General features: G+C 37.8%; 1 protein-coding gene across 7 annotated transcripts in view; it reads right to left on the bottom strand.

Moving 5' to 3' along the window:
* The window catches only part of USP9X (ubiquitin specific peptidase 9 X-linked), a 150,918-nt gene that overhangs the window by 65,830 nt on the left and 65,869 nt on the right, over positions 1 to 19,219 (bottom strand). For 4 of the 7 annotated variants that reach the window (XM_063634497.1, XM_063634496.1, XM_055269212.2 and 1 more), the window contains exons 13-17: positions 17,061 to 17,197; positions 15,085 to 15,218; positions 4,915 to 5,002; positions 1,654 to 1,996; positions 285 to 380 (exon numbers count right to left, since the gene is read on the bottom strand). In XM_063634497.1, coding sequence (XP_063490567.1) covers positions 285 to 380; positions 1,654 to 1,996; positions 4,915 to 5,002; positions 15,085 to 15,218; positions 17,061 to 17,197 — 798 coding nt within the window. Of the gene's footprint in view, positions 1 to 284; positions 381 to 1,653; positions 1,997 to 4,914; positions 5,003 to 15,084; positions 15,234 to 17,060; positions 17,198 to 19,219 lie in introns of all 7 variants that reach the window. The other 3 variants (XM_055269208.2, XM_055269207.2, XM_055269211.2) reach the window with 1 other exon arrangement.

Here is a 19,219-nt window from a genome sequence, read left to right as displayed (position 1 = left end):
ACTAAAATGTATGTTTATTAAAAGGAAGCCAGCATTACGTAAGTTAACAAATATAAATTAGTCAAAAGTGAACTTCAGGATTAGGTGTTAGCATCAAAATGAATTCACATAGACTTTCTTTGCCATTTCAACATATAATAAATAGTTATATTAAAAATAACCCAATCACTTCAAGACAACTATCAAGGCAAGATTCATTTAGATAATATTTTTTCTCTTTTGTGTAAGAGAAATGTGGGCTGAAAGAATTATATATGGAAGTTTTAATGCACATCAATCCTCACCTGATTGACTTGTAGTCTTGGACCAAGGTTTGTGTATATCTCTTTGAGGAGATCTATAGCTCTGCTGGCAATATCATCATTACTCTGAATCACGACCTGGTTTCAAAATAATAAAAGTATTCATCCCTTTCAACATATATTTTTGTTGGGTATTTAAATTCAAACCATATTCTCAGTTATCTTAAACACACTATTCAATGATTTAATGGTAAGCTGACTTTGATAATCAAGTAAAATTAAGTGAGAAGCACAGACCAAAAGAAAGGGTAATAAATGCAAAATGAAAGTCTCTGAATAATTTAAGAATGAAAGGTACATTTTTGTAATAATAAAATATGCTTTGACCACTATTATTTAACCCTATAATTTAATATCTTGATAACCAAGTCAGACACCCAAGAAGAAATTCAAATTAGTTGACAGGAAATAAGAGATTACATGAAACACAGTTTAGCATAAAGGACTACTCTACCCCCAGTTTCTATAAATCTTTATCACTCATCTAATTACATTAGTGGTTTCCAAACTATGTTCAGAACCTTAGGGGACTTTGAGGAAGTGTTTCAGTGTTGGCCCCTATAAAAGGGTTGGGGAGGGGAAAGGGGGTAAGCATGGGGAGATCAAGTAAGAAAACATATTTTCCTTGTTCAATTCAGTTTACATTTTGTAGTGTGGTGCAAATTCTGATTTTTAAGATGTGTTTCTGCTGTTAAAACAATGTTGAAAACCACATACTTAATTAAAAGCTTTTAAATACTCAAATGCCTCAGTAAACATCTTTATCTATGGTTTGCAGGAAAATATTTGAGACATCCAAACAATATAAACTGCTGTGGAACAGGTCAGATTAAAGATAGGAATAATATACTAGTACTATAAAGACAGAAAGATTAGCCTTAAAAAGATAGTATTTTATTCCCCCAGGTATTTAAAAATATCACAAGGTGAACAGTGCCAAGAAAGCATACACTCATAATCTATACTAAAGACAAGTCCTCTCTTCTGTCCTCTATTTTAGTGTTAAACATTGAAGAGGAGGAAACAGATTGACACTGAATGAAAAATCGGGAAGGAACATTAATATCCACGGGGGAGGAATGAAAGATTTGTATGTTTAGTGCACAACTATGGAATAACACAGATATTAAGCTAAGACAAAAGGAACATCAGTGGCAGGAGGAGGGAGAGGAAGAGAGAAGAAAAAGCCCACTGACAAGTGATATCATAAAAATGAACAATTACTAACTACACCAAATTCCTGAGACAAACATCAGAGTAAAATACACAATTTATATGCAAAATTACAATTCCTTACGTATATGAAAAAGTACATCAGACACCATTTACAGAGTTCCTACTTTTGACTTACCCTCCAAAGGTAATCTAATCCTATTAACTCCAAGTCATCCATCATATAGGCTCTCCTTTTTGCTACTAGTTTTCCTTCTCGACAATTCACAGCTTTGAAGAATCGCTCAAAACACTTCATTCCATTTTCAGTTAACAGAGAAGGATCAAGCTGAAGCACATTACTTTCAAAGAAGTCCTTATTAATATCAGGATCTAAGTCTGGTTCATCCCCCATCAATTTGGAATACCACTTAAAACAGGCTTCACGATCACAAAGGTAAACTGCATTCTCAGCTAAGCATTTCCATATTTGTTTTGCCTGAGGAGCACATAGCCACAGCTGGCCATCCTTCAATAAAAATCTTGAAAAAACATTAAAAATTGGCAATTAGATTTATGTAATTTTTATCCTGAAAGGCAATCTGTATTACCTATAAAATACATTTATCACCATTATATTTTAACTATAGATAAAAAGATATTCATTCTTTCAAAATAACCTATTTCTCTACTTTTATCTGGTACTGAAAAAAAAATCCCCACTAGGTATTAATTCAACAAGCACACACTGAACACCCACTTTGTGCCTGAAATGCAGCTAGCTGAATTATGAATAAAGGATTCATTCCCTGAACTTTTAACCATTTAGTCTTTGAAACCAGACTTTTGGAAAGAAGCATGTTTAGTAGCTTGAGTTAAAAATAAAAGACTTAGGCTGGGCACAGTAACTCATGCCTGTAATGCCAGCACTTTGGGAGGCTGAGGTAGGCGGAATCACCTGAGGTCAGGAGTTTGTGACCAGCCTGGCCAACATGGCGAAACCCCATCTTGACTAAAAATATAAAAATCAGCCGGGTGTAGTGGCTCGTGTCTGTAGTCCCAGCTACTGGGGAAACTAAGGCATGAGAATCAATTGAACCTGGGAGGCGGAGGTTGCAGTGAGCCAAGACTGTGCCACTGCACTACAGCCTGGGTGAGACCCTGTCTCCAACAACAACAAAAAAGACTTAGCACCCTGCTTATATGGCATCATTGAAAAATGAGGTATTCAATCAAGTGACTTTCACAAATAACTAATCCATCAATATTTATGAGTTAAAACTGCTTAAATTTTCAAAGGTTTTCCATTTTTTTGTTTTTTTCTAAAGATGGCATAAACCCTTCTTCAAATGAAAATCCCATTTGGAATCTGAAAAATATTTTAAAAAGTAGAGCTGCTCCAGTTGTTGGGAGAGGAAAAAGAAAGGAAAAATCAGGAAACTTCCTACTGCTTGTTCAGAAATCTTCAGGGAACTTAACTCAGAAGCCCTAAAGCTCCTATGTAAGTCTGAAAAACTACTGGTCTAATAGGAAGAGCACAGACTTAAGTAAAAGAGACCTAGTTGAGTAATGCAATTCCATCATATACCGGCTGTGAGATTTCAAACAAACTACCTTAAGCCATTGGAATCTTGGGTTTCTTATTGATCAAATGGGAGTAACACCTGCTGCACTTGTTGCTTTGGAGTAAATATGAAGTGTCTGGCACAGGCCCAACACACAGCAGGCATTAAAGTCAGGTTCCTCTTCCTTGAGTTAGTTGCTATAGCTCACATACAGAGGTACTAACAGAGTAGAAACTACAATAGTTCCTCTGATTCCAAACTTTAAAATGGCAAAAGGGCTTGAAACCACTTTTCTGTTCTAGTAAACCTAAGAGACATATAACACATGCCAATCAGTAATGACTGCTTACTATGGCAGTAACTCTCAATGTGGGGAGGCAAGTCCTTCTATCCAAGCGGTTAAAAACAAAACACACAGGAAAAAAAAATGCACTTTAAACAAATGCCAAATTTCTTAAAATTTGGTAGAGGTTTTTCCTCAAAATCATTATATAGCTACTTAAAATTTTCTCCGTAAATAAGCACAGAGTTCAATAAATAGAAATCCATAATTAACACAGCCCAGGACAAAACTCCCCAGAATATGTTATGAAAATAAATGGGGCCGGGCGTGGTGGCTCACACCTTAATACCAGCACTTTGGGGGACCGAGGTGGGCGGATCACGAGGTCAAGAGATAGAGACCATCCTGGCCAACATGGTGAAACCCCGTCTCTACTAAAAATACAAAAATTAGCCGGGCGTGGTGGCACATGCCTGTAGTCCCAGTTACTCGGGAGGCTGAAGCAGGAGAACTGTACCTGGGAGGTGGAGGTTGCAGTGAACTGAGATCTCACCACTGCACTCCAACCTGGTGACAGAGCGAGACTCCATCTCAAAAAAATAAAATAAGATAAATAAAATAGACTTCATGAAGCAGTGATAATCTGGGCATTTCTGTTAGCACACCTGTAATCTAAAGAAGCTCTTTTGCTACATGTGGTTTTTTGAATTCAAAAGGAACCTCTCATTAAAAAAAAAAAAAAAAAAAAGTTTTTTTTTTTTTTTTTGAGACAGGGTCTGGAGTGCAGTGGTGCAATCACAGCTCACTGCAACCTCCGCCTCCCAGGTGGAAGTGATCCTCCCACCCCAGCCTCCTGAGTACCCGGGACTACAGGTGAAAACCACCACGCCTGGCTGATTTTTGTATTTTTTTTTAGAGATGGGATTTCGCCATGCTTCCCAGGCTGGTCTTGAACTCCTGGGCTCAAACCATCTGCTTGCCTTGGCCTCCCCAAGTGTTGGGATTACAAGTGTGAGCCACCGTGCCTGACCATCAAAATTTTTAACAAAGGCACTTTGCACATCTGTAAGTGTATGATCACCAAAAGCTAAATACTGCAGAGAAAATCCAGCCCTAGACTACATTTTATCTTAATAAACCTTTTCCCCTCAAGCCAATCAGAAATGATATTATTAACACATGACTTTAGACTGCCTGTCAGCCATTGTTAGAATAAACGAGGCACCAGAGGACTCCAACCACTCTTTTGACATGCTGGTCTAACAGCCTTTTGCCCCCATTTCCTTAGTGTCTATGATATCAAGTCAGTATAGTCCTCCTTCTGGTTGTGTCAAAATATGGGAATTTGCCCTTTAAAAATAAACATTATTTCCAGCATAAACAGATATGACGAACAGAAGTCAACTCTAAAGGTTAAAATGTGTTGTCTTAAAATATTGCAACAAAGTTAAAACTCAGCAAATCATTTTAAAGTATTTAGTAACAAATACAGGGAAATGTCTTATATGACTTGGGAAAAGGCCACCCAACAAAGACCAAGCCATATAGTCTATTCATTCTGTATTCCTTATCTTTTTCTTAAAGAGAGCAACACTAATTGTATAAAACAAACCTAAGGAAGTTAAGCCGTTCTTGAACTTCTTGAACATGACTATATCTACTTCCCAGCCTCACAGTTTGTGGGTCATAATCTTCATGGTCTGCAAATTAAGAAAAAACCATGCATTATACACGTGGATAACCCAAATCACTGCTTTGACTTCAACCAAAGAAATTAGGCCAGTTAAAATGTCATTAATCCTTTATCATTAAAAGGCAACCTAAATTCTACCAATTGGTGGTTTCTATCCATCTCCTGTTTTCCCCACAAAAATACTTTCCTGTTACATAACCAAAACAAAATAATCTGTTAAATGTGCTATCAAAAATAATTATTCAGCACAACCTCTTCGTGCAACCTTCACACACAATGAAGCAATTCATGATTGCAGCCTAAGACCGACCTAAGTGGTCTATGAACTGATAAGGAAGACAAATTTTTTTTCTTCAATTTCTTACCTGTTATACTGAAAGGTGTTTTCATGAAGAGAAAATTATTTTGGTATAAAAATAAATATTACTAATTTACACCTAAGAAGTGAGGGTAACACAAGATGCTACTCTACATGACCAAGTTATCATACAATTGTCACCATTACCATGTTAATGTCCAGAATGTGTCATCTTCCTTCAGCATTAATTACTCTATTTCCGTATCAGATCCCAGACCCTATGGTATGTGCAAGCTATTGTTAAAGATTCTAATTATGTGAGCTCCTTTGGAAATCAGTAATCAAATTCTTCAAAACACTGATGTTTCTTCTCTCAACAAACTCTTGATGTATTACAAAGACGGGACATTCATAATGTCTGGAAACATTTGGTTTTGATGCTTTGGTAAAGAAAAAAGCCCCATATATTACGACCAAATTACTTTCTAATTCCACATATACTGGAATATGCAAACAGGCATAAACACTGTCTACTTTCATGAATGTATATTTCATCAGAGATTGGGACTTAAAGGACTACTTCAAGAGGTTTTCTTACGAAACTGGAAAGAAAATCAAGTTTTAGCTCATGCCTGTAATCCCAGCAATTTGGGAAGCCCAACCCAGGCAGTAGTATTGCTTCGGGCCAGGAGTTCGAGACCAGCCTGGGGAACATAGCAAGACCTTGTTTCAAAAAAAAAAAAAAATTAGCCAGGTGTGGTGGCTGAAGTGAGAAGATGGCTTGAGCCCAGGAGTTCAAGGCTGCAGTGAGCTATGATTGCACCACTGTACTCCAGCCTGGGCAATGTCAAGACCTTGTCTCTTTAAAAAAAAAAAAAAAAAAAAAAAAAAAAAAGCCGGGGGCCATGGCTCACGCCTGTAATCCTAGCACTTTGGGATGGCAAGGCAGGCAGATTACCTGAGGTCAGGAGTTCGAGACCAGCTTGGCCAACATGGTGAAACCCCGTCTCTACTAAAAATACAAAAATTAGTCGGGCATGGTGGCAGGCGCCTGTAATCCCAGCTACTCTGGAGGCTGAGGCAGGAGAACTGCTTGAACTCGGGAGGCGGACATTGCAGTGAGCCAAGATTGTGCCACTGCACTCCAGCCTGGGTAACAGAACGAGACTCCGTCACACACACACAAAAAAGCAAGAACTCTCTTATACTCTTTACCTGTATTCACCAATTGTTTACATCTTCCTCCATTTGCTTCATTAGTTGCCACACATATAAAAAATACACACATACACGTGTGTGCACAATCTTTGTAAACCATTTGAGAGTTGGACATACGTCCTTTTACCCTTAAATACTTCAATGAGTATTTCCAAATAACAAGAAAACTACATTAGTAAAATACTATCATCATCTAACCCAGGGTTTCCATTATTGACGTTTGGCCAGGTAATCTTCGTTGTACAGGACTGTTCTGTCTAGGACTGCACTATACATTCCAGGCTTCTACCCACCCTTCAACCCCAGTTGAAGCTCCAGACATTGTCAAATAACCACCTCCACCTCCTCGGAGGAGCACTGATTTAATCCATGGTCCATATTCGAGTTCATCAATTTTCCCAATAACGTGCTTTTATATCTTTTCTACAAAGCCCAAGATTAAATATACATTGCATTTGGTTCTCATGACTTTATATTCTTTAATCTGCAGAATTAATCGTCCTTTGTGTTCTCTGACCTTTTTGAAAACTGGAAGCCAATTTTGTTGAAATGTCACTCAATTTGGGCTTCTATGCCACTTCCTCATAATTGTATCAGTCTGAGCATTGTGGCGAGTAACACAGAAGGGAGGCAGGTTTCTCTGCTGTAAAGGTACTATTTTGCTCTTTGTAATTAATAAGTAATTTGTGGAGAGAGACTTTGAGACTATGTAACTATTTTGTTAAACTTTTGCCCACTAGTTTTAGCTAACAACCCACCTCCCTTTCTTTGTTTAGGTGCTAACACTTTACTTATGAAGAACTGGGACCCTGCACAAAGAGTAGAACTTTGGAAACACTCAGCTGACAGCTAATCAATAAAATTCAAGAAATAAGATGCCTTTATGCTAAATAGGAATGAAGAGGCCTCTTACTACAGAGAAGCTTCCAAGCTGTCAAGACAAATTTATATATATATAATTGGTAGTTTCGTAGTAAATATTCAGTTCAAAACAAATACCTGGACTTAGCTAGCAGTCAAATGAGGATAATCCACTTTTGACTCATATTGTCTAGGTGGCAAATATCCCACTGAAAACAGCAGGAAGAATTAGATGAGACTAAATTACTCAGGTGTCTATGAAAATAGGTAGGAAGAGGTAGTGAATCATGGCTGAGACTAACATAAATTGGTTCTTCTCATCATAAACAGCAAGTTTTCTAGGGCCCATTTTAGAATTTATTTTAAAAGTTCATTTTTAAGAAAAACATCTTGAGTCAAAGTACCATAAAATCTATCCATTTAAATACAATTTTTTTAGTAGAGTTGTATAATCATCATCACAATCTACGTCTACAACATTTTTCCTCACCCCAAGAAGAAACCCTGTACAAACCACCGTCTCCCTTTGTTCTCCCTGCTTAAGTCTGAGGCATTTCATATAAAAATGGAATCACGGCTGAGCACAGTGGCTCATGCCTGCGATCCCAGCACTTTGGGAGGCCGAGGCGGGCTGATCATCTGAGGTCAGGAGTTTGAGACCAGCCTGGCCAACATGGCGAAACCATGTTTCTACTAAAAAAAAATTAGCCAGGCATGGCGGCATGTGCCTGTAATCCCAGGTACTCGGGAGGCTGAGGCATGAGAATCACTTGAACCCAGGAGGCGGAGGTTGCAGTGAGCCGAGTTGGCGCCACTGCACTCCAGGCTGGGCGACAAAGCAAGACTTCATCTCAAAAAAAAAAAAAAGAAACATGCAGTATGTGGTATTTTTCTGACAAATTTTTTCCCACTTAGCATAATGTTTTCTAAGTTCATCCATGTTGTACAGATTTATGTATACATTTTACTTGGGTATGTAACTGGGAATGGGTAATATGGTAAATTCTACGATTAATATTTTGCAAGGTGGCTGTGCCACTCTACAATCCCACAAGGACTATATCAGCGCTCCAATTTCTCCATAGCCTCATCAACATTTACTGTTGTCTTTTTTTGTCACCCTAGTAGGTATGAAGTAGCATTATCTCACTGTGGTTCTGATTTTCATTCCCCTAATAACTAATAATACTAAACATCTTTTCAAGTGCTCATTGGCCATTTGTATACCTTCTACGCAGAAATTTCTATTCAGATCCTTTGCATCCATTTTTTTTTTTTTTTTTTTTTTTTTTTTGAGACAGAGTCTTGCTCTGTCGCCCAGGATGGAGTGCAGTGGCATGATCTCGGCTCACTGCAAGCTCCGCCTCCTGGGTTCACGCCATTCTCCTGCCTCAGCCTCTCCGAGTAGCTGGGACTACAGGCGCCCGCCACCACGCCCGCCTAATTTTTTTTTTGTATTTTTAGTAGAGACGGGGTTTCACCATGGTCTCAATCTCCTGACCTCGTGATCCGCCCGCCTCGGCCTCCCAAAGTGCTGGGATTACAAGCGTGAGCCACCGTGCCCGGCCTGCATCTATTTTTTAATTGGGTTGTCTACTTCTTTTTCTTCCCTAGTTATCCTGGCTAACGCCTCAAGCAGAATGTTAAATATTAGTGGTTGGAGTGGACATCTTTGTCTCATTCTTGCTCCTAGGGGGAAAGCAACCAGTCTTTTACCATTAATTAGTATGATGTTAGCTGTGGGTTTTTTGGGACAGTCTTGATCAGGTAGAGGAAGTTCCCTTCTATTCCTAGTTAGAGCCTTTTTATATTGAAAAGAGGTTGGATTGGACAAATGCTTTTTCTGCATCTATTAAGATGATATACGCTTTTAGTAGTTTCACTATTGTCGGATGGAGTATTTCATAGATGTCTGTCAGGTCTGTGGCCTGTTAGAAACGGGGCCACACAGCAGGAGGTGGGCCCCCCACCCCCCAGTCCGTGGAAAAACTGTCTTCCACAAAACCAGTCCCTGGTGCCAAAAAGGTTGGGGACCGCTGGTTTATAGTATTCAAGTATTTTTTTCCTGCAAATTTGGAACACTCTGTCTGATGTCACTTGTTTTGGACCTAATTACTTCCTTTAGGATGTCTTGTAAGCCAAGTCTTAGAGCAACAAATTCTCTCAGTCTTTGTTTATCTGGGAATATCTTCAGCTTGCCTTCAGATTTTAAAGATTCTGCTGCTGAATGTAAAATTCTTGGTTGTCTTGTCTGTCCCCAGCACTTTGAATATGTTGTCCTACTGCCTTCTGGCCTCAATGTTTCTGATGAGAAGTCAGCTGTTAATTTTTATTGGGGTTTCCTTGTGCAGGAAAACTCGTTTTTCTCTCACCACCTTCCAATTGTTCTGACTATAATGTGTCTCAGTCTGGGGCTCTTTGCATTTACCCTATTTGCAATTCTTTAAGCTTCTTGTCTTCCATCAAATTAGGGACGTTTGCAGTGACTATGTCTCTGTCACTCTCATTCATCTGGTATTCCCATTACAATTAATGTTGGTCCCCTTCATGGTACCCAGTATTTCCCTGAGATTCTGTTCACTTTTCCTCTGTTCTTCAGATTGCACAATTTCTACTCATCTATCTTCAGGTTCACTGATTCATTCTTCTGCCAGCTCAAATCTATTGTTTAGCCCCTCTTATGAATATTTCATTTTGGTTATTATACTTTTCAAGTACAAAATTTCTATGATTTTTTAAATAAAAAATAATTTCTCTTTACTATCCTCTAATTTAGATTAGACATTGTCATCATACTTTAAAAAATTCTTTAGACATGGTTTTCTTCAGTTCTATGAGCATATTTGTAATTCAAGTCTTTGCTGTCAAGTCTGTCTGCAAAGCCCTCCATTTGGCCTCCTTCAAAGGCAGTCTCTGTGTCAGTCTACAGGTCACATCTTCCCATTTGTTTGCATGCCTCAATTTTTGTCATCAAAATCTGGACATGTTAGATATACAACAACCTGAATACCGATCTCTCTTCCCCCACCCGTTTGCTTGCTTGTTTAGTGACTGGGCTATGACTATGGGAAATAGAAATATGACTATGGGAAATATGGGCTATGACTATGGGAAATAGTGACTGGGCTATGACTATGGGAAACAGACTTCATAGTCTATTTCCCTCACAGTGCACAGCTTCCGACAGCTCTGCCCAATGTTTTCCTCCTCCTTTTAATCCTTTAGCCTGCCTACCTAGGAGTTGCCCCTGGGTCAGTATAAGTCCCTTATTGGCCAAACACTGTGTTTAAGCCTCCTTGACTAGTAGATTTTTACCCTTTGCCACTGGATGTCTGTGTGGCTTGCAGGCTGCTATCACACCACTCAAAAAGTTTATGTTTTTGTCCTATGTTCATTCGGAGACTAGTAGCTTGCATGTTCCCTTCTCAATCACTCCAGCAAGGATGCAGCAAGTCTTCCAGACTGCCAGGGATACATCTAATTTTCACGTCTGGCTTCCTAAGAGTTGCCCCTGAGTCAGGGTAGCTTATTATTCACCCAGTGCTCTGTTTGGTCAGAGCTGTATTTAAGTCCACTGTACCGGTGAGGCTTTCACCCTTTGCTGATGGATCGACATGAAGCTTGGGGAATGTTTTCAATTTGTCCCATGTCCATATTTAAGTCCACTGTACCGGTGAGGCTTTCACCCTTTGCTGACGGATCGACATGAAGCTTGGGGAATGTCTTCAATTTGTCCCGTGTCCAGTTTTGATTGTTTCTTTCTGCTTAGGTGCAACCTAATGCATACACGTAGCATTCCTGACCCCCAGGATTGACTGTGATCACAAGAGGGCTTGTCTTGGCCACCTCTTTATCTAGATCTTTCTGTTAAATTTCTGGTTGCTCATCCTGTGACTTGCTGATACCAGTACAAGGGAGCCACAAGCACTCTCCTAATTCTTCATCACCCAAATCTCCAATTGTGATAATACCCTTAGCCACAGCATGGTCTGGTCCAAAGAAAGTTGGTCCCTTCAAGCGCAACTGCTGAGCACAGCATCCTCACACCTTCTCTCTCCATCTGGACAGAACATCTATGTTACTGTTCAGGAGATGGAGGAAGGACAGCAGCTAACTTCTCCCAAAATGATAGCCCTGCCTTAAGAGCAGGTGCTGGTGTTGGGTGTGTGGGATCAAACTCTGATTTTCTCAGATTGCACTCCCTGACATATAATTTCCACCCTGTGAGCAAGCCAGGTTGGGGATAATCAGAGCCCCAGTATTCTCAGCCTGTCATGCCTTAAGTAAAGCATTTATCCTACAAGTAGGCACTGAATGGGGTAAGGGAGTCTCAGTTTTCTTGGACATGACTGCCTGGAACAGAGCTTCTGCCACATACGACTGAAAAGGATCAGAAATGCCAGTAGCCTGCACCTCACGTGGTCAAACTACAGCCCTAGACTGGCAGCCGTAGGGAAGGAGCCCCTGCTTCTTAGTCACACCTGCCTGGAGTAGAGTTTCCACACAAGAAAGCTGGATCTGAACATGGGAGAACAGAGTAAGTTGTGGCTCAAATGCTACAGACTCTTGCTGTTCTGCAGATTTAATAGATTTTCTTGAGTGTCTTCCCATTTGCTATACTCCCTTAGGACAATTTTCAGGTACTCTAAATGACTATTGTTTATATTTTTCTCCAGTTAAATGGTTGTTTTGTTAAGGTCTGCTGAACATTTTACTCTGCCATTCCAGACATGAAAATCCTCACCCCCTTGGGTTTATTTTCATCATATACTCTTCATTTGTTAGTTGGCATTTTTGTTTACATGAGTATTTTCATATTTTATTTTCATTACTAATTTTGACCTAATTATGGCCAGTGAAAGCCAACTCCTGTGTCCTTTTGACATGCCAACATGATCGTTGAGCACTTTCTTACTTTCTGGAATAGGATGGTCAAGGATGTGGTACTTTCCCTGTTCCAGGCCTGGAAACAGCCGTTTCTCCAAGAAGGAATAAATTGTTCACAAAATGGATAATATTTAATTATTTTTAAACCACAGAGAAGCCACACAGACTTAATAGTACTTCATAGTTGATGTGTAGGAATGAGTCTGAACTGAGAAAATCTAGCACAGGATCTGCATCCTAACATAGCACTGTTGGTGAATGACACTCATAAAGAAATCTTTTTGTGTGGAAAACGTTCCTAAAAACTGTTACTGTTGGATGGAAAAGACCGGGAAGAAGTAACAAAAGGTAACAGTCCTAAGTAAACAGTGCAAAAATCTGACCTACAGTGAAGTTGGGTCGTCCAACTCTATCCAGAAACAAGAAAAAATGGTAAATTAAACTTTCAGTAAGTACTGAAATCAGTAGAATGACTATCCTACCAACGAGTTAAAACTTGAGTGAAAACTAAAAGGTGGTTTATACTTTATTGTATGCATATGAAAAACTTTTAAAGAATAATCTAAGTACCAGTGTATGAAAACACTTGTAGTGAGAACATGAGTAAATACTGTAGAGAATTTTACTAAGTTCATTCTTTTATCTAAATAATGTTTATGAGGTAAAATCAGCTGATCATGCTTACTGAGGAAATGTTTTTCCCCCAAAAGCTAAAGATGCTAGTGAAGATAAAATACAGGCAGCACAAACCATTGGTAAAATGGTTATCAGAAATTGAGAATATCAGTGAACTGTGGAAGCCTGATGTTATCATGCCAAGTAACCTAATGCCTCATAGCTAATGGGATTCATCTATCACTTTTATTATAGAGGCAAAAACCATAATTTACTTTAGAATTGCAAATTTAGAAATGTTAGTGGATGTTACCACAGAAGTGATTTAACATTGTAAAAAGTTTAACAGAAGAATTTTACTAGTTTTAAAAATTATTTGCCCCCACCCCCATATTTAAGTATCTCCAGACTCATCAGTATTAATCAAGAGTAGTGTAATAAATTGCAAGAAGAAAAGGTACCAAGGTTAGGAGAAAAAAAAGGTAGGATGTTAAAATTCAGAGGGGAATTTACTATGTGCCAGACATTATTCTAGCATAAATAACCTGCCCACAGCCATACAGCTAATAATATGTTTGGGTCATGTTTCAGACCTAGGCAATCTGACTATGCAGACTCACATCTCTCAGTTTGCAGATATACAGACAACATAAGGAGGAAAAACTGAAGAATGTAATCATTCCTGTGATAACAAAGTTGAGATGAGGCAGTAACTCAAGTAGAATTATACTAAAATGTAGCAGAAAAAACCCTAGTGAGACAGCAGGGTTCCTGACCTCTGGCAATCAAATTAAACACCACATGCAAATGAAGTAAATAAAAATTAGCATTAAAGCACATATAAATTATATGGCTCCACTCTGGGGGAAGGCCCTCCTTGGCAACCATTAGGGCTTTGTACCACCAGGAAGAGATTATAATAATATACTAAACCCAAATGCTTGGGTATACTACACATAAACCTCTTTTTTTATCTCACTGATTTTGAGTACCTTTGGTATAGAACGTAAATCACATGGCTGTATTGCCTTGATCGTTCTATTATACTGCTTAGAAGGAACCTAGGACTAAAATGCTAAGATCGCTGTCTGTTGCTCATCAGCTGCCTAACACTTAGATTGCTTGTCTAGCTCTACAATCTATTGGCCCCGAGGAGATAAATGGAAGAATAAAGAGTCAACACTATCACTGGGAGTATCAGAAGAGTTGCTTAATTTTTATGTTTATCTGAATTTCATTGGGAAATGTACGTAAGTATTAAGCAAAAATCTGGTAATTCATAAGCACCAGGGGATGTTATTCAATAATGTCAAAAGCCTACTCCTCAAATAATGAGTATTATAAATATTCTCATTTTTAACATACACTATGGGCTTCTGCAGATCCTACATAACATGTTAAATGAATGGTAAGCTGAGTAATCAGTATGTTTAACTCTATAACTAACATTGGTAATATAGTATTTTCTTATATACTGCTCTGGAAACAAACTTGAAACAACAAAGTATCAATGGGGAAAGGGGTATGAATTTGTCATAAGACAGAAGAGGAATAGTATATACTGAGAAGCCATCCCTACACTCTTGCACACACAGACTGACATAACTGTCAGAGGGCAAAAGAGCACTGACACAGGGCTCCACACATGGCAGGCTAAGACTTACAATCAGGATCTGTTGAAATCACAGGAAACTTTATCCTAAACATGTTCAAACAATTTCACGCTTTGAATGCCAATGTAAACATCTAGATTCTTATAGCCAGGCTCTCATCTCTACTCTTATGTTTTTTAAATTCATGGAGTCTTGAAGCACTTACAAAACATAGGCTTGGCATTATAAAAGAACTATAACGTAAGAACAGACTTAGACAAAACAAGTTTCCTTTTAAAAAGCTAAAGGTGGTGGTAAAGGACATAAAGGTTGAAAATGAGTCAAGTACATTCCTAAGAAGTTAGCAATCAATCGTAAAAAAGGCAGGCACAGCTCCCAAAGCAGGGAAGAAAAATCTATTTAACAAAGAGAATGGGGGAAGGCAAGCACTTAGTGAAGACTCTTAAACTGCTGGCCTTAGAGTTTAGGATGTCTAACAGTTGGGAGTAATAGTGGATCTTAAATCCATAAAGAAACATGATTTATATTTCTAAGGTAATTAATGCAAAAAAGGGTCACTGCTATTTCCCATAGTTTATTTTAGCTTACAATACGTACCTCTAGCATACAGTCTCATGCTTTCCATGTAAGTTGCAAGGTTTTCTGCTACCAAAGTAACTAGGGCATGATTGTGTTGAAGTTGATTGATTAAGTCATGGCGATAAAACACATGGGGACTTCGCTGAGTTTGACTGAAACGAGAAGAACTTAACAATATAATTAGGCAATTAAACTCTGTTGTAATCAGAAGAGTTCGTACTATCTAAATTCTTAGCTACTGATGTAAAAACTTAAAAATTATACTTTTGTACATTTACTTCTTTTAATGAAAATATCACAACCAACTTAAACTCTTCAAAAAATAAGACATTTATTAATTATTTTACACAAAAAGCATCCATCAGTATTCTCCAACTTCACCAAATGGGAGTATACCTCAATGACTAATTTCTATACTATAATTGTACCAAGGCACTTATGTTATGTAATTATTCCCAAAATTATAAAACAGAAACATTTTTTGCAAGACTAGCATCACAAAGATTATGCTACAGTTGTAAGGAAGAATTTAATCAAAGAAAATGCTCTTAGCATTTTCTTATTAGCTATTTAAGAAAACATCCTGGGACACTCTGTTTGTAGCCAAGTTTGCCCACAGTGTCACCACAAAGTTTTGCTATCTTCATTGAAACCCTAATCTGTTTTGCTACCTTCACTGAAACCAATCAACTTTCACAACCAATCAACTTTCACATCCTAGTTTAGGGGAGACGAGGCCACTGTTCTTGGGAGAGTATGTGAACTACTGTGTCTACTTCGAAAGATAAATGTATTCATTTGAGAAAGGCCGAAATATGTACAATGAGTCAAACATACTGAAAATATGCCCCTCAAATAAATATTATTGTTAATGAGATATATGTCTCAATTTCTTACAGTGTTTATAGCTTTTCCAATTTGCTAATTTTTTCTAGCCTTGGGGAAAAAAGTGAGACAAAGTTCAACTGTTTAAATAGACATAAACATGACCTTTTCTATTTCTGTCTGAGGTATAATCATAGTAATCTAGAGCTGTAAAGGATCCTGGCAATCATTTAATCTTACATATAAAGAAAACATGTTTTTTTGTTTGTTTTGTTTTTGTTTTTGTTTTGAGACAGTCTCACTCTGTTGCTCAAGCTGGAATGCAGTGCTGCAATCTCAGCTCACTGCAACCTTTGCCTCCCGGGCTCAAGCGATTCTAGTGCCTCAGCTTCCTAAGTAGCTGGGACTACAGGCGCATGCCACCACGCCCGGCTAATTTTTGTATTTTCAGTAGAGACGGGGTTTCGCCATGTTGGCCAGGCCTCCCAAAGTTCTGGGATTATAGGGGTGAGCCACCACACCAGGCCAAACATGATTCTTTACAGAATTTTTACCAGATTAAATTACTGGTTTGACACAAGATTCACACCTAGGAATCCTGACTCCACTGTGAATATTCCTTCTACTGCACCCTGCTCTCCTTCTCTTCACATTATTTTTCCTTTTCATGTTATCAGTTCCAACTCTATTACCAGAAAATAGGACAAATTATTTCAGTAACCAGAATTTGACACCTAAGATAGTATAAAGACAGCTATTAAAAAGAAATTTAGCTAAAATAAATGTTTAAAAATTATGAAACTGTATCTTGTCATCTTTCATCAATTTAAATGTTCTTGTGGTCTAATCTATCTTTAAAGACATGCTATGAAACTTCTTGGCACACTTGCTGGAAATATAGTATGTATATAATAATAATTCTGAACCAAGAACCCAAAGGCAATATTATCTTGATTTTGAGATTATCACTTAACTGTGGCTTACTTCCTCATTAATAAAACAAAGGAGGTAGATATAATAAAGGATTCTTTTGTTCCAAACCCTTCTTATATAGCCTCTTCTCACTCCACTAATTTAAAAATTTGCATTTGCCAGCCAATATGCTGTTTTCTTTTCAATAAAGTACATAAATTTTAAGTATTGAAATTTTCTATGTTAAAAAGTCTTACCTCAAATTTTGAGGCGCTTCACCAAACAAACTACAAATTTCTCTAATTTGTTTCAGTGCGGGAATAACCCATTTGTCATTTGTGCGAAGTTCTTCTATAAAGCGATCTATCCATTGGATCTTTTGTGTATCACGGTCCTTAAACAAATGATTTCAATGTTTTAAATAGATCAATACTCAGGAGAATTTTATTTTCAAATTATTTTGAGAATTATAAAAGCTTTTCTTTTAAGATTAGCAATGCAAGCATCATGTTGTAATTACAGTAAAGAGTTTAATTTAAATAGTAAAAGCTTTAAGTTTCTTTTTATTTCACACTTACTTACTACCAAAACTCCAAAAAGCCCAGCACTGTTATAAAAGCTTTGTATTATATGGACTGAAATATATCTGTACACACTACAGATCCTAAATATTAGGCACACTGACAGTTTGATTTTCCAAGTTTGCCAGAGGGTAGGTATTTAGCCAGTATTTTAAGAGATTCTACCGTATCATAAAATCCAGAATTAATATATAACGAGACCCTGTTACTCTAAATGGGCCATCTTTTAGTGTGAAGAACACAAAAAATGTGTATTTGACTAAGAAAATAAATAGAATGACAACTACATTTAAAAATAATCACCAAAATCAAAACAAAGAAACACACATACAAGGAGAGAAAAAGGACAGAGGCAGATATAAACTTAAAAATTAAGAATGTTATAAACCCAAAATTATTTCAATTATGGTATTTTACTTCTCAAACCTTAGTTACTTTACCTCTTCCTCTAAAGTCAATAGTAATCAGAACTGCAAGTTTGTGTGCCTAACAATTTCGTAAGCTCGGATTGTTTTACTTGTGCATACAGGGAAAGGAAAACAATTCTGTGGAGTTTATTTATTTATTTTTTTTCCTGAAACCCCTCAAGTTTGGGGTTATTTTGTAATACACAGATATTCCTTTTTTGGTAGCAAAATTAGGATCATACTCTTAAGTGATATTAATCCTTTTAATGGCACCATAATCCAACCTTGTATAAACTATTAGTAATTATTCACGGCTGGGAGCTGCGGCTCATGCCTGTAATCCCACCACTTTGGGAGGCCGAGGCGGGTGGATCACTTGAGGTCAGGAGTTCGAGACCAGCCTGGCCAACATGGTGAAACCCAGTCTCTACTAAAAATACAAAACAATTAGCTGGGCACGGTGGCACGCGTCTGTAATCCCAGCTACTGGGGAGGCTGAGGCAGGAGAATCGCTTGAACCTGGGAGACGGAGGTTGCAGTGAGCCAAGATTGCGCCACTGCACTCCAGCCTGGGCGACAGAACGAGACTCCGTCTCGGGGAAAAAAAAAAAAAAAAGTAATTATTTAGGAGGCTTCCACGTGTTCATGTCCATGAACACTAATGAATGTCCTTGTGGGTACCTCTTTGTATCCTTTTTCACTATTTCTGAAAAGAAATTTCTCTAAGTAGAATTGCTGGGTTTAATAGCGTGTACATTTTTAAGGCCATGAAAACATTTATGATCAAATGTACACTTTGACAGCAGTTTTGGCAAGCAGAAGGGAAAAGGTGGCAGTTGGAAAATGACTTAAAAATTTTTTCCCAAACAATAAATGAAAGTTGAAGTTGAAAAAAGGCAACAGTCTACTAAATTCAGTGAAACTCAGTAACTATTCATGAATGAATGTGTACATCACTATGCCAGGCACTGATACTAATAGATATTTAAAAGAGAAGTTACTAGTTAAAAGCCCTGATAGCAAATGTACTGCTTTGATTCAAGACTCCTCAGAAGGACCCTTAGTTTAATGAAATAATTTATACTCAAGGCTCTTATTACTATTTAATTTGCTGAATACTTACCGAACTGTCACAAGTAAATATAGTCAAAACCTGAGTAGTACCTACATTAATACACCTTCCTGAGCTTTTCTTGGTTCTTACCTAAATACCAGTTCATCAGTGTAACAAATAGTTTTATTAACATGTGAGAAATTACTCAGCAATGTTCACTTTACCATGTGTTAAAAAATACACATGCCACAAATTAGAATGTAGGGAAACTGTGTAATTTGCTCACTGTGGAGGCACTAAATGTTTTAATGGTTAGGAAATTCTATTAATTTTTCTTAACTTCCCTATGAGCAAAGAAAACCTAATTTCTCTTC

This window comes from Symphalangus syndactylus, chromosome X, assembly GCF_028878055.3.
Source record: "Symphalangus syndactylus isolate Jambi chromosome X, NHGRI_mSymSyn1-v2.1_pri, whole genome shotgun sequence".
In the NCBI taxonomy this organism is placed as follows: domain Eukaryota; kingdom Metazoa; phylum Chordata; class Mammalia; order Primates; family Hylobatidae; genus Symphalangus; species Symphalangus syndactylus.
Note: the sequence above shows the minus strand (reverse complement) of the source record. Positions and strands in the feature narration are given on the sequence as shown.